Source organism: Rhinolophus sinicus, chromosome 12 (assembly GCF_057876585.1).
Source record: "Rhinolophus sinicus isolate RSI-liver-muscle chromosome 12, RSI-T2T, whole genome shotgun sequence".
Classification (NCBI taxonomy): Eukaryota; Metazoa; Chordata; class Mammalia; order Chiroptera; family Rhinolophidae; genus Rhinolophus; species Rhinolophus sinicus.
The window spans coordinates 12,475,721-12,488,080 of record NC_142512.1 but is presented as its reverse complement, the minus strand read 5'-3'; the positions used below and the strand labels follow the sequence as shown (position 1 = coordinate 12,488,080).

The following is a 12,360-nucleotide window of genomic DNA, read 5'->3' as shown; positions in this document are numbered from 1 at the left end:
CATGTCCGTTTATGAGCTATGCCCGTGGGGTATGTCTTCCTGCCTTTTGGGGGGCTCCAATAATGGGACTTGGGGTTTGGACCTTTGCAGCCTACTGCCGGAACTCTCTGGATGGCCAGTGGTACAGTTACGACGACAGCACGGTGGACTCGCTCCTAGAAGATGAGGTCATTACCCGAGGGGCTTACATCCTCTTTTATCAGAAACGGAACAGCATCCCGTCCTGGTCAGCCAGCAGCTCCATGAGAGGTAGGTCATGACAGGTCATTACAGGGCACGGGGGAATTGGGAAGTCACTGTAAGCACTACGAAGATGCCTCGTCAGACATCAGGGACCAGAAGGAGTAGGCAAGGATCTGGAAGAGGAAGCATGGCTGCTGCTAGAGATTTGAACACTCTGTGCTGGAATCCCGTCTGTAAGGGTTTGGAGTGGTCATGTTGAAATCCAAGAAAGGGGGAAGGACTATTTTGTATCTGGCAGGTGACTCTTGGTGGTGTGGAAATTCCATAATCCCAGTCTCACTCATGTCAAGCCAGATTTTAATTAAGCTTGTGTAATGTAAACCTGCGTTAGTCCTGCTGGAAAGGGAGGGTCAGTTGCGAGGGTTGCAGGGCCTTCCTAGGAAAGGTAACCGTTTAACCACTTCCCAGTGATGTGTTTATTAGATAATCTCAAACTTGCTTGGAAGTCTGGAGGAAAATATGGATAAAGGTGACCTTTTTAAGTGACTTACTTTGCTTTGTATACTAGCCATCTTGTTCTTTGGGAAGAAAGAGCATTTCTTTTACAATTACTCAGATTTGCTCTCCAACAATTGTTGGAAAATGGCCGAATAAAACCCAAAGGCCAGGAAGTCTAAATCAACACTAATGCAAAGATTGCCTTCCTTTTACAGAAGATAGATGTAGAAAGAATGAAAAACATACCATATTTAGAAAACCGTACTTGGTGACAAGCATTTCAATACTCATCAGTGTATTTTCCTTTCTCTGCCCAAATGCCTTTCCCTAAATTTTGCAGCTTGGTGCATCAATTGCAGGTTTCTCCTCTGGTCCTTAACTGTCGTATATATAATTCCATTCTGGTCCTGTAGTTCCAGGGCTCGGGGATGGCAGTCTAACCACCGGAGGCTCCTGGGGGATCCCAGAAGGATGGAGCTGGGTCCAGCCGTGCCTCTCTCTGCTTCCTCCGCAGGTTCCACTAGCTCCTCCTTATCTGACCACTGGCTCCTGAGGCTCGGGAGCAATAATGGCAGCGTGAGGGGAAGCCTGGTGTCTTGGAGCTCTGCCCCCGGCCCCTCCCGGCCCCCGGTGCCCGACCCTCCCATTTTCACAAACAGCCTCTCCAGGCAGGAAAAGGGTATGTTTTTATCAAGTGGGTGAAATTTGCTGATTTTATTTTCATTTTCTATAATGACTGTTGCTCCTCATCTTTACAAAAGTGCAGCTGTTTCACGGCCTTGGGTGTAAAGTGGTTTATGAGAGGTTTATGCATCTCTCACGTCGGGGCTTCCGTGATCTAGTCCTCGCCTGCCTGTCCTCCCCTGTCCACTCCAGTGTCAGGTACATTCTTCCTCTGCTCCCTGGAGCTTACTGTCTAATGGGGAGGACCACATGTAAACAAGTGAGCAAGGATGTGGGTATAAAGCAGGGATAAGGGCAAAGAGGTAAATCATAGAAGAAGATATCCAGGCCAGGGTGGGGGAGAAAGGATGCAGGGGGGCCCTCCTTAGATAGGGCGGATGGGAGGCCTTTGGGGAGAGAGAGAGAGAGAGAGAGAGAGAGAGAGAGAGAGAGAGAGAGAAAGTTCTCTCTTGACTGCTGACTATTGTCAATTAAAAAGAGCAAAATCAGGGATTTGGAAAAGAAAGCATGATAGATGGGACATGGAGAACCAGCTCTTTTTCCCGTGGGTTCACAGATTGGCTTGAATCAATAGCAGTCTGGCCTAGTCTGGCCTGGAGTTTTCCTTCAGCATCAGGGGAAGCACCTTGGGTTGTTATAGATTTATGGTTTCTCATGTTATTTGTGGATACTCCAAAAATGCATGCTAGTTTTGCTGTGAAGCATACATGACGGGTTGGCTCTGAAACATCTGTGTTAAGTGCACTGTGTACTGACTCGCCCTTCTGTGTCATGTCCACCTGGGTGGCTGCACCACTTCCCTCATCAGTCTCCCACGTTGGGAGAGTAGATTACATTTTGCTTGTTTATTCCATTGTGGTTAGATGTTGGGGTTGTTTCTGGTTTGTGCCATTACCAGTAGTATGCTGTGAACATTTTGTTCATGTCTTTTGTTTGTGCACATGTCCATGTTTCTGTTGGGTATATACCTGGGAGTGGAATTGCTGGGGCACAGTGTATGTGTTTTTCAGCAGCTGTTTATTTCTTTCTACTTTGTTACTATTGTATAAAAGTAGCCAATGCAGTAACCTGGTGTGTACCAGGCTCTGGTTCCATATTCATGAATGAATAAATGTGACAGAATCTGAAAGCTGCCAATGGCTTTAGATTATCATGGAATCCAACTTTCTGGTGGATAATGGTTTATGTATCACATTTGGTTCATTGTTTTTCAATGGTTGGAATTTTGGCTGCCAATATTTCACTATTAGAAAAATGCTGATCAGAGCACCTCTACGTGCATGTTGCATTTGTCTGATTTCCTTAAAAAGGTTTCTGTGTAGGCAGCCTATTTAATGCAGTATGTCCTGTGGGGGCATTTCTTTTCCCTTCACATTTTCATGACTGAACATTCAGAGTAGTGTCTATAGAAAAAAAAGGCATTCTTTCCCAAGCTTCTTGCCATCCCCATCAGCATGAGCCTCTGACGAGCTCATAAATTCATCCCAGTTCCGTCCAGTGGCGTAGGACCCCGGGCCATTTTTCAGGCCATTTCCCAGCGAGAAATATGTTTGACTCCCCCAAAAGGAGGCAACTTCAAATGATGGCCAAACTTTTCAACATGTTACTTGGACAGGGGAAGGCATAGCTCCAGAAAACTCCCCAGAGAGACAGAGAGAGGGCTGGGGTGGGAGGTGAAATAATATTTAAGAATAACTGGCCTCCAGACCCTTGCACGCATTTTATTTATCTCATCCAGTCATCAAAATCTCCGGGAGAGGTGAAATCAGTAGCCCTTTTACAGGGAGAAAGCTGAGTCTTGGAAGTAACCGGTCACAAGCGCACCCCCTGGAAACCGGCAAGGCTGCAGCTAGACCCCACTCCCTCTGGCTGCCAGAGTCCTGGATCTGTGGCCTTTAGACATAAATTCCAAACTTGAACTTATTCTGTTTGGACACGACAAGCCCCTTGCTTTCAAAGGGAGCTTTCCCTCTTGGGGTTTGAATAAAATCGCAATAGATTTTGAAACCTGTTTGAGAAGCTCCAAGATGGTTGAAAATCCAGCCTTATCGTCTTGTTAGTACTAAACCGGGGCAAGATCAAAATCTAGCCTGTGGGTCTTCAGTAGTGGTTGGTATGACCTCCTCTCCCCGTGGGTATGTGGGTGAACATTTTTACTGTCAGAAGGAGTAGAGGGGACCACTGGCATTTAGTCCCCAAGGGGGCAGGGATGCTCAATGTCCTGCCATTCCCAGGGATGGTGCCGTTGAATATAGAAGTGTCCCTCCCAAGTGCCAGCTGTCCTCTGTAGCATACTACACTGATAGCTTGGGAACTTCATCCTTCCAGTAGCTCTGGTTATGGGACATTATAATAATAAAGGCATTTTAAACTAAAATGGATAGATTGAAGTTGTGTCAGGACTGTACCTTATATAATTGAGGACAGGTGTCAGGAGAGGTTATACAAGGAAAAGATATAAGAACACCTTACTTTTGCAACTTTTATAAAAACATGATCATGTGGAAACATTGCTGGGGTTTTTCTCAGAAGCCCCCTGGAGTAAGGGCCCTGGGACTTAAGCGTCCTCAGGTTTTCAGTCATATGAGTGCTCCGATGATATATTTCTTCTGTGGTTTTTACTGGGCCTCAGAGGTTTTGTTTTTCTCTTTTTCAGTGATTTCCAGATAGTATGTTATTTCAGTTCTGATTTCTTCTTTGATCTAAAGGTTATCTGGGAGTTTCAAGTATGTAAGATTTTTTGCTCACCTTTATTGCTAATTTTGTGGACTGGGAGCCAAGAATGTGGTTTTCAAACATTCTCTTTTTGTGATTGAATAAGTACATGAGTATTATTTTACAAATGTTCTGTGTACATATAAAATCTTGTATATTGTCTATTTGAGGGATGTGAACTTGACATCACTGCTATAAATTAGGTGAGTTGATTGTTGTATTCAATCCCCCTCTGTCTTTAAATTGACCTTATCTGGGACCGCCTGGCTAGGAAGGAGGTACACAGGCACCTTCCTGGATAGCTGTACTTTTAATCAAGTACTCCAGGAACCTTAACCATTTTTGTTGTGCATTGTTAGCTGCTTTGTTAATAGGTGTCTGTAAGCTGATGACTATTAGATCCAATTTATAAATTGTGTTTCTTCTCATTATAATGTTTCTCTTTATCTTGCTTAATGCTTTTAGTCTTAAAATCTACTTTTTTTTAAGGTTAATAATTTCAACCCCTTCCTCCTTTCTTTGTGTTTGCATTTTCCTGATACTATTTTGCTCTTCTCTTTTGCTTTTTGAGTCTTTCTTGGAGAGTTAAAAGTTTTAAGTGGTTTCTGGTGAAAAGTATGTTGCTTTTTTTTTAATGTCAGAAATTCAGAGCCTATCTTATGATGGGAGAGTTCAGTCTATTCATATTTAATGTAACAACTACAGAATTTGATTTTAATTCATTTAAATTTTTTTCTATTGTTTTTCTTTTTTTTTCTTATTTTTACTGATTTGATCGTGTTGCTATTTGTTCCCTTTTTGTCCCCCTTGTTCACTTTGAAAGTTCTGCTGTTCTTTTCCATCTTGCTAATTGTTTTATCTTTCCAAATATTTATAGTTAAATTCATTTCCCTGTTATTATGTGGATATGAGAAGCCGACTCTTTCCTGTAAGTCATTCTATTTCCTCACTGCCTTCTCTCCTCCCTCCAATAAGATGAGACCTACATAATGCTTCCATGTCATTCCCCTCCAGATAAGAGCTTTGAAATGCTTTTATGTGTTCCCTCTGGTCTGTTTTAGGAACTCTTCACCCTCTCAATCCCCAACTCTTGGATTTTTCTGAGCCAGTTTAATACTCTTCCAGACCAATTCTAATTCTTCTTGCAGCACTTTTCCTGTCCCAAGCACACTTACTTACCGTTGTGTTACACATTCTAAGACCATTTGTCCCCCACATGGGTGGATGGCACATGGATTGCAGGGTCCACTGAGCACCGCTGTCTGTCTTCTTTCCGTGACCCTCTATTCTGAGGTCTCAGTTCTGATTCATTAGGGTTTGGTCAGAGTTCCTTTAAGGTATGTGTGTTATGTTCTCTAACTCTTTGCATAGCCACAAATATTTTCTTTCACTGGGAGTGAATGGCAGCTTGGCTGGTTGGAGGATTCTTGGGTTGCAATCCTTTTCTCTCAGATGTTTTCCCACAGTCTACCAGGCCTCTGGGTGCTGATGAGAAGCCCATTCTTTTTCACATGAGAATCACTTGTTCTTTCTGTCTGGAAGCTTTTGAGATTCTGTCTTTGACACTGGAGTTTAGAAATTCTACCAGAATATGCCTTGGTATGTGTTCTGTTCATCAGCCCTACGTAAATCTCGGGGAGGCCTTTCCTTCTACAGATGCAGGATTTTCTTTAGGGAAATGTTTGTTCTTTGTTTAATTATTGTCTCACCTACTTTTAAAGTTCCTATTGTTTGCCTAGTGGGTCTCCTGGATTTGTCCTTTATGTCTCCTAGCTTTTTCCTGTGATTTCTGTCTCTGTCATTTTGCTCTATGGTCGGAGACATTGCTTCCATGATTATGGAATTTTCATAAATTTCAAGCCATTAATTTGAGTCTCAACAGTGACCTTGGATGCCTTCGAGTCACTTACTGAGTTTAAAAACCTGAAATTTATATTTTCCAGTTCCCTGTTGTTCTCTATTTGAATCTCCTTGAGGGCTTTAATTTTAAGTTGTTTGTTTTACTCCAGTGGCTCTATTTCATTACAGGGCTGTTCTGATGGTTGCATATTCTTATCCTTTGCTTGCTGGACCCGCTTATATGTGTTGTTATTTTTCTGTTTCTGCCCAGTGGGGCTCCCCTCCACCCTCTTTTGAGTCGTGATGATTCTTAGAGTGATGGAAGGGGCAGTGGCCTTGAGTTCTGAGGCAGCCTTTTTCCTCACCAGCCTCATCCTGCTGGCTTACTCTCAGAGGTGGAGAGGCTTTGCTCATCTATGTAGTTTCTCCTTACCTTCTTGGGGACCAGAGAAATGTTTGGGGGTCAGGCTTGCCCCAGGTTGCACTCTGCAAAAAGACACAGAGATGTCTCTAAATACAGATTTGGGTTAGAAGATGAAGATCCTAGTGGGGACCCTTTTCTTCCTTGGCTCCAACCATGGTGCTCTCTTTCCTGTTTCCTTGACCCACCAAGCTTCCCTGTGCCTCAGGGCCTTTGCACTTGCTGCTCCCTCTTGCTGGAGCCTGTTTTCCCAGATCTCCATGTGGCTTCCTCCGTCTCTCACTCAGGTCTCTCCTCACTCATCACTTGCTGACGACCCTGTATTTCCCCTCCCCCTCATTCTTCCTCATAACTCTTTATCATTCCATTCCATGATATTGTATATTTTTGTTTTTTGTCAAATCCCATAGCAGACAAGCACTTTGTAATTTTTTACACAGCTGTATCCCCAGCACTGAAAACTGTCCTTGGTACACAGTAGGCTCCTATTAAATATTTATTGAATGCCTAGGTTACAACCCTTGGAGAGACTGAAAGCGCTGGACTAGGAAAAGTCTTGTCCTGCTGCAGGTGGGCTAAGGATGGTGAGGAGAAGCCCCTGCCTGCCCCCTGCTCATGGCACACGTTGTGAGGTTGGATGGATGCCCCATCTCATTAGCTGAGGATAAAAAGTCACATAGGAACAGATGTGGCATTTCTCAGGACAGCATCTGCTGGCTCCAGAGCCACTGTGTGAGACGGGAGGTCGGTGGGGGCTGTGCCCCCAGTGGTACAGGCACCACCAGTGTGACGAGGCTTCTTGTGAATTTGGGGGGCTCTGGAGCTCATAGGACCTTCAGGAAGAACTTAACTGTTCACATCCTCAAGGTGGCTTAAGACGCCAGGCCCTTTCTGGTTCTCAAGCCAGACTGGGCATGAGCAAGGCCAGAGATTCCACAGGAGAGAAACACAGAGGTGTTTGGGGGGTGGGGGTCTCTGAACCTCTGTCTCTGGCCCCCAGCATCTCCGCGGGAAGAGCACTGGGACTTAGCCCCCCTACCTCAGAAGCAAGATATTTGATAGTAAGCACTGCATTTCCTGTTCCCTCTGTCCTTATGCCATTTATTTCTCCATTGATCTAAAGCTTTGGCTGTCTGTCAGATCCTGTTAGAGTCCAGTAAATAGAATGAAATAGAATAAAGATAGCAAAGGTGCTTTCCCACTGCCGTCTTGAGAAAGAGGAGAAAGGGGTTGCGTGGACATCTGTGGTTGCCATGAAATGGAGCCGCAGGGTGATGTGGGCCTGGCCTCAGGCCCTTTCATACCAGGAAGAATGGAAGGTTGGTGTGTTAGGGCCCCTGCCAACCCATCTCACCACCTGCCAGGGCTACGGGCTGTGTTGTTTTGAAAGACCAAAAGTCATCATAGCTTTGTCCTCTTAATACAAAGCTTCTCTTTCTGCCCTTGTCAAGGCTGTGGAAGAGGAAAAAAACTTCACACACCTCTCAGACCCCAGAATTTTAAAATTTTTTTCCTCTGAGGTATGGGAATTTAATGGCGGAGCAACGGTGTCAAATCAAAACTGAAATCGCAAAGTATTTTGGGTGCAATTGTGTCTATTGCTGGCTAATCTGAAGAAGTGCTTCAAAGAAAAAAATACCCAAATATTACCTGTGAAAAATCTAAAAGGTGAAATTCTCAAGGAACCTGTGAGATGCGGTCAAACTCCTCCTGTCATCAATGGGCATTTTACTCCTTCGCCTTCCCATCATTTCTTCCTGGGAAGCCTGGCTGAGGTGTGTTGCACTTTCCCTCCTGGCTACACTGTGACCCCTTGACCTCTGACCTCCCAGAGCCCTCTCACCTGTGGCCCTGAGAGTCCCTGGTGCCTCTCCATACAGCATGTGTGAGTGGGTGTGCTAGTCTTTATGGGGGCTTCTGGTGGCCGTGGTTTTTACTCGGTTTTGGAGTTCTCATGCTCCAGGATGAGCGTGGACAGCTGTGGGTAGCACGCTTGCATAATTGACCTAGGATCTCTCTATAAATGTGTGTGACTGTCCTTGTACCATGTTGTGTGTTTCAGTGGAAGGTTTCTTTCTCAGGGATTACAGGCATCTTGTAAGTCAGGGCATCTTAATGGTACAATGACTCGTGACCGAGCGTTCTTTTTTTTTAACTTTTTTTATTGTGGTAAAATACACACGACAGAGTTTCTCATCTTCACCATTTTTAAACGTACAGTTTGGTAACATTAAATACAGGCAGATTGTTGTGCAGCCATCACCACCGTCCATGCCCATAACTATTCGTCTTGTGAATCTGAAACTCTGTGCCAATGAAACACTGACTCCATATTGCCCTCTCCCCCCAGCCCCCGGTAATCCCCTTTATACTCTCTGTCTCTCTGATTGTGACTGTTCTAGGTACTTCATAAAGTGGAATCATACAGTGTTTGTCTTTTTGTGACTGGCCATTCAGGGTCCCTTGAGATTCCATATGAATTTGGGGATGAATTTTTCTATTTCTGCAAAAAAGTTCATTGGCATTTTGATAGCGATTGCATTAACCCTACAGATCACCGTGGGTACTATTGGCATTTTAACAATATTAAGGCTTCCAATCCTTGAACATGGGATGTGTTTCCATTTATGTAGGTTGTCTTTAATTCCTTTTAGCAATGTGTTGTAGCTTTCAGTGTACAAGTCTTTCACTTCCTTGGTTAATTCCTAATTATTTTATTCTTTTTGATGCTATTGTAAATGGAATTGTTTTTATAACTGAATGAGTGTTTCTTAAGAAAAACTACACAGCCCTGGTTTTATGGATGTTTCCTTTGGGAATGTGGAGATACATAAAAGAATTGAGAGGAAAATCAGTCTTAGACAGCACCTCCATTGCCCCCTCTGCACCTTGTCATTTTAGTGTTAGTTTCTCCATACTTGTTTGTGTGTTTTGACCTGCATGCATTATACATGCATACACACATCAACACACACATATATACATATATATATATATATATTTTTTTTTTTTTTTGCAAGTTGGGTTATGCTAAGTTTTTCTAGACTCTATTCATCGTTTGACAGTATACATCAAAAACATCTTTCCATCTATATGCAGATGTTACAAAACACCCTATGGAGGCATATGTGGCAGCTCTGATAAAATCAGACACACAATTCAGTTCTTTTTAGCCCAGGGTAGGATGTCGAGATTCTTGCGTTTGAAAGGTACATGCATCTAATTAGACCTGGAAAAGCAGGTCCAATAAGCAGAATTTTGCTGAGCATTCTGTTTCATGGGACTATTTAAAGATGAATGAAAGTGACGTTAAATCCTAGGACTAGACTGGGCTTAATCAGGAGTCTGCACGGCCTGGGCACGTAGCTGCCTATAATCCAGCTATCTTCTTTGGCACTGGTGTGCCCCGTGGTTTCAGAATTGTAAATGGATTCAGTGGAATAGTGGGTGAAAACATGACGCTCCCAAGGGAAGGAACCATAGTGTCTTAGTCACTACTGTGTCCTGAAAGGCCAGCACAGTGCCAGCTTCATCAGAGGGGCTCAATCAATGCCTGTGAAATGACTGGCCCTGCAGCTGGAGGCATATTTGGGCACTGATGCTCTTGGTGTCTCTTTCAGGAGGGCTGGAGTCCAGGACTTTGGTACGAAGTATAAAAGGCAGAAGCATCAGCATGAAGGCGCCCACCCCTTCCCGAGCCAAGCAGGGGACCTTCAAGACCATGCCCCTCCGGTGGTCTTTTGGACACAGGGAGAAACCAGTTGTCGCATCTGTCGAGTTGGTGGAGTACTTGGAGTCCAGACGGAGACCTCGATCCACGAGCCAGTCCATCGTGCCGCTGTTGACAGGCACTGCTGGCGGGGATGAGAAGTCAGTGGTGACAAGGTCAAATGCCACCCTCTCTGCTAAGAGTGAAGATAGTGGACAAGCCAGTGAGAGAGTACTGGCCGACGTGCCCTGCCCTTTGGGCCACCCCAGCCATGGTGCAGGCCCTGGAATCTCAGACGGTCTAAACACAGCAAGGAAATTGAAGGAAAACACAAGACAGGATATCAGGCTTCCCAAGCAGTTTGAGCTGCCCCTCACGGTGATGCCCTCAATGGACAATGAGAAACGAGCCCAGCCAGAGGGTCAGAAGACCACCAACTGGAAGGGAAGTGGCCAGGTGGGGAGCAGTAGCAGAGCACCCTCCCCCAAGGAGGCTTCACGAGCTGCAGCATTATCTAGAAACAGTGTAGACAGTCGCCGAAATCCCTTAGCCAAGTTCAGGGCTAAGGCAGAAGAAAGGGACTCTGAGACCGACAGATTCTCTCAGGGGACCCTTACCCTTTTGAGGTCTATGTTTTGGAAGAAAGAGAACAAGAAGTATGACAGGGCTGCGGTGGGCCCCCAGGTGTCCCCAGCCTCCCTGGGGAGCAGCAAGCTGAGCCCAGCTGTGAATGAGCAGGATCAAGGCTCGTCCCCTTCCCTGAGGATTCAAGACAGCCTGGCCAGGGGCCCGACCAGCCGCCTGGAGGGTGCTGTTCAGTCTGCGCCCAGCTCTCTCCACCTCCCTCGAAAGGCCAGCAGGCCCACGAGGGCCAGTGCCTTGAGCATGTCACAAAGGAGTGTTCCTGGGGAACAGACTTCTTTCAGCACCTTGCAAAAAGTGAAATACCACACTCTTTCCTTAGGTCGAACGAAAACATTACCAGAGTCCAGCTTTTGATGGTGGGTTCCAGTATTGTGTGAAACTGGCATTTTCTCAACTCGAGACGGAGCAGCTATAGGTAGCCTGTGTTGAGAGTGGGATTTGGGGAAGCCAGTTGTCTTGTGACCCCTGAAAAATGAAAATTTTTTGGTCTCGTTATCTATAATAGATTTCTAACACCTCATATCCACATACCTTCCTGTATTGTTGGCTGCTTTTATACCTGCAAGACACCAGAGGGTGCTATTGGGTCAGCATTACTATTTCTGGGCAAGAACTGTTTTTGAATTCCAGGACCTGAGTACCTGCACGGAAGAGCAATTGGATGTGGGCAGACCTTACAACATAACTCTGTAGGGAAGCCTAGTTAATACAAATCTTAAATATCAAATCAAATATTGTTATTGGCCTCTCCTAGTGTTACAAAATGTTTAATTTAAATACCATGTTTCCCTGAAAATAAGACCTAGCCGGACCATCAGCTCTAAAGCATCTTTTGGAGCAAAAATTAATATAATACTCGGTCTAATATAATATAATATAATACCTTGTATAATATAATATAATACCAGGTCTTAGATTACATTAATTTTTGCTCTAGAAGACGCAATTAGAGCTGATGGTCCGGCTAGGTTATTTTCGGGGAAACACGGTAGCTGACTTTACAGGAAAATCTTCTTTCCCTTTTAATGCTTCTCTGGGATAAAACACTAAAGATGTCAAAAAAAAAGTGGTAGTGACAGTAATGCAAGATTCTAGAAGAGAGAGAGGATTAAGATTTTAGGAGAATATTTAATATATAAAATAATTGTGTTAAAGATTTTCAAGGTATTTAAAAAAGGTAACTATTTTGATACTAGGAAAAAAGTTCTTTTTTTAAAAAAAAATTTAACTGTGGGATCTATGTACAATTTTAATAAAAGCCCATCAGTGAAACACACAAATGGCTATCTGAATTATTCAAGTTTGATAAACGATCTTGTTTTGCTCCTGCTGCGTCAGCTTGACTCATTGCTGTTGATATCAGACAGTTGTTATTTGTTTCTGAAATTTTAAAATGCTTTTAATTAAAATGACGTGCTGGGTTTTTTTTTTCTTTCTTTCATTTTTTTAATAAACTTTATTGGGGAATGTTGGAGAACAGTGTGTTTCTCCAGGGCCCATCAGCTCCAAGTCGTTGTCCTTCAGTCTAGTTGTGGAGGGCGCAGTCCAGTCGCCATTTTCAATCTTTAGTTGCAGGATAGGGGGCAGCTCACCATCCCATGTGGGAATTGAACCGGCAACCTTGTTGTTGAGAGCCCGCACTCTAACCAACTGAGCCATCCGGCCA

The 12,360-nt window shown here is 44.3% G+C and overlaps 1 protein-coding gene across 2 annotated transcripts in view; it reads left to right on the top strand.

The window, feature by feature from the left end:
• USP43 (ubiquitin specific peptidase 43) overlaps positions 1-12,106 on the top strand; it is a 54,783-nt gene extending 42,677 nt beyond the window's left edge. For both annotated transcript variants that reach the window (XM_019755224.3, XM_019755223.3), the window contains exons 13-15: positions 91-249; positions 1,196-1,360; positions 9,961-12,106. In XM_019755224.3, coding sequence (XP_019610783.3) covers positions 91-249; positions 1,196-1,360; positions 9,961-11,048 — 1,412 coding nt within the window. In that variant the 3' untranslated portion in view covers positions 11,049-12,106. The remainder of the gene's footprint in view (positions 1-90; positions 250-1,195; positions 1,361-9,960) is intronic.
• The last annotated feature ends 254 nt before the right edge of the window (positions 12,107-12,360 follow it).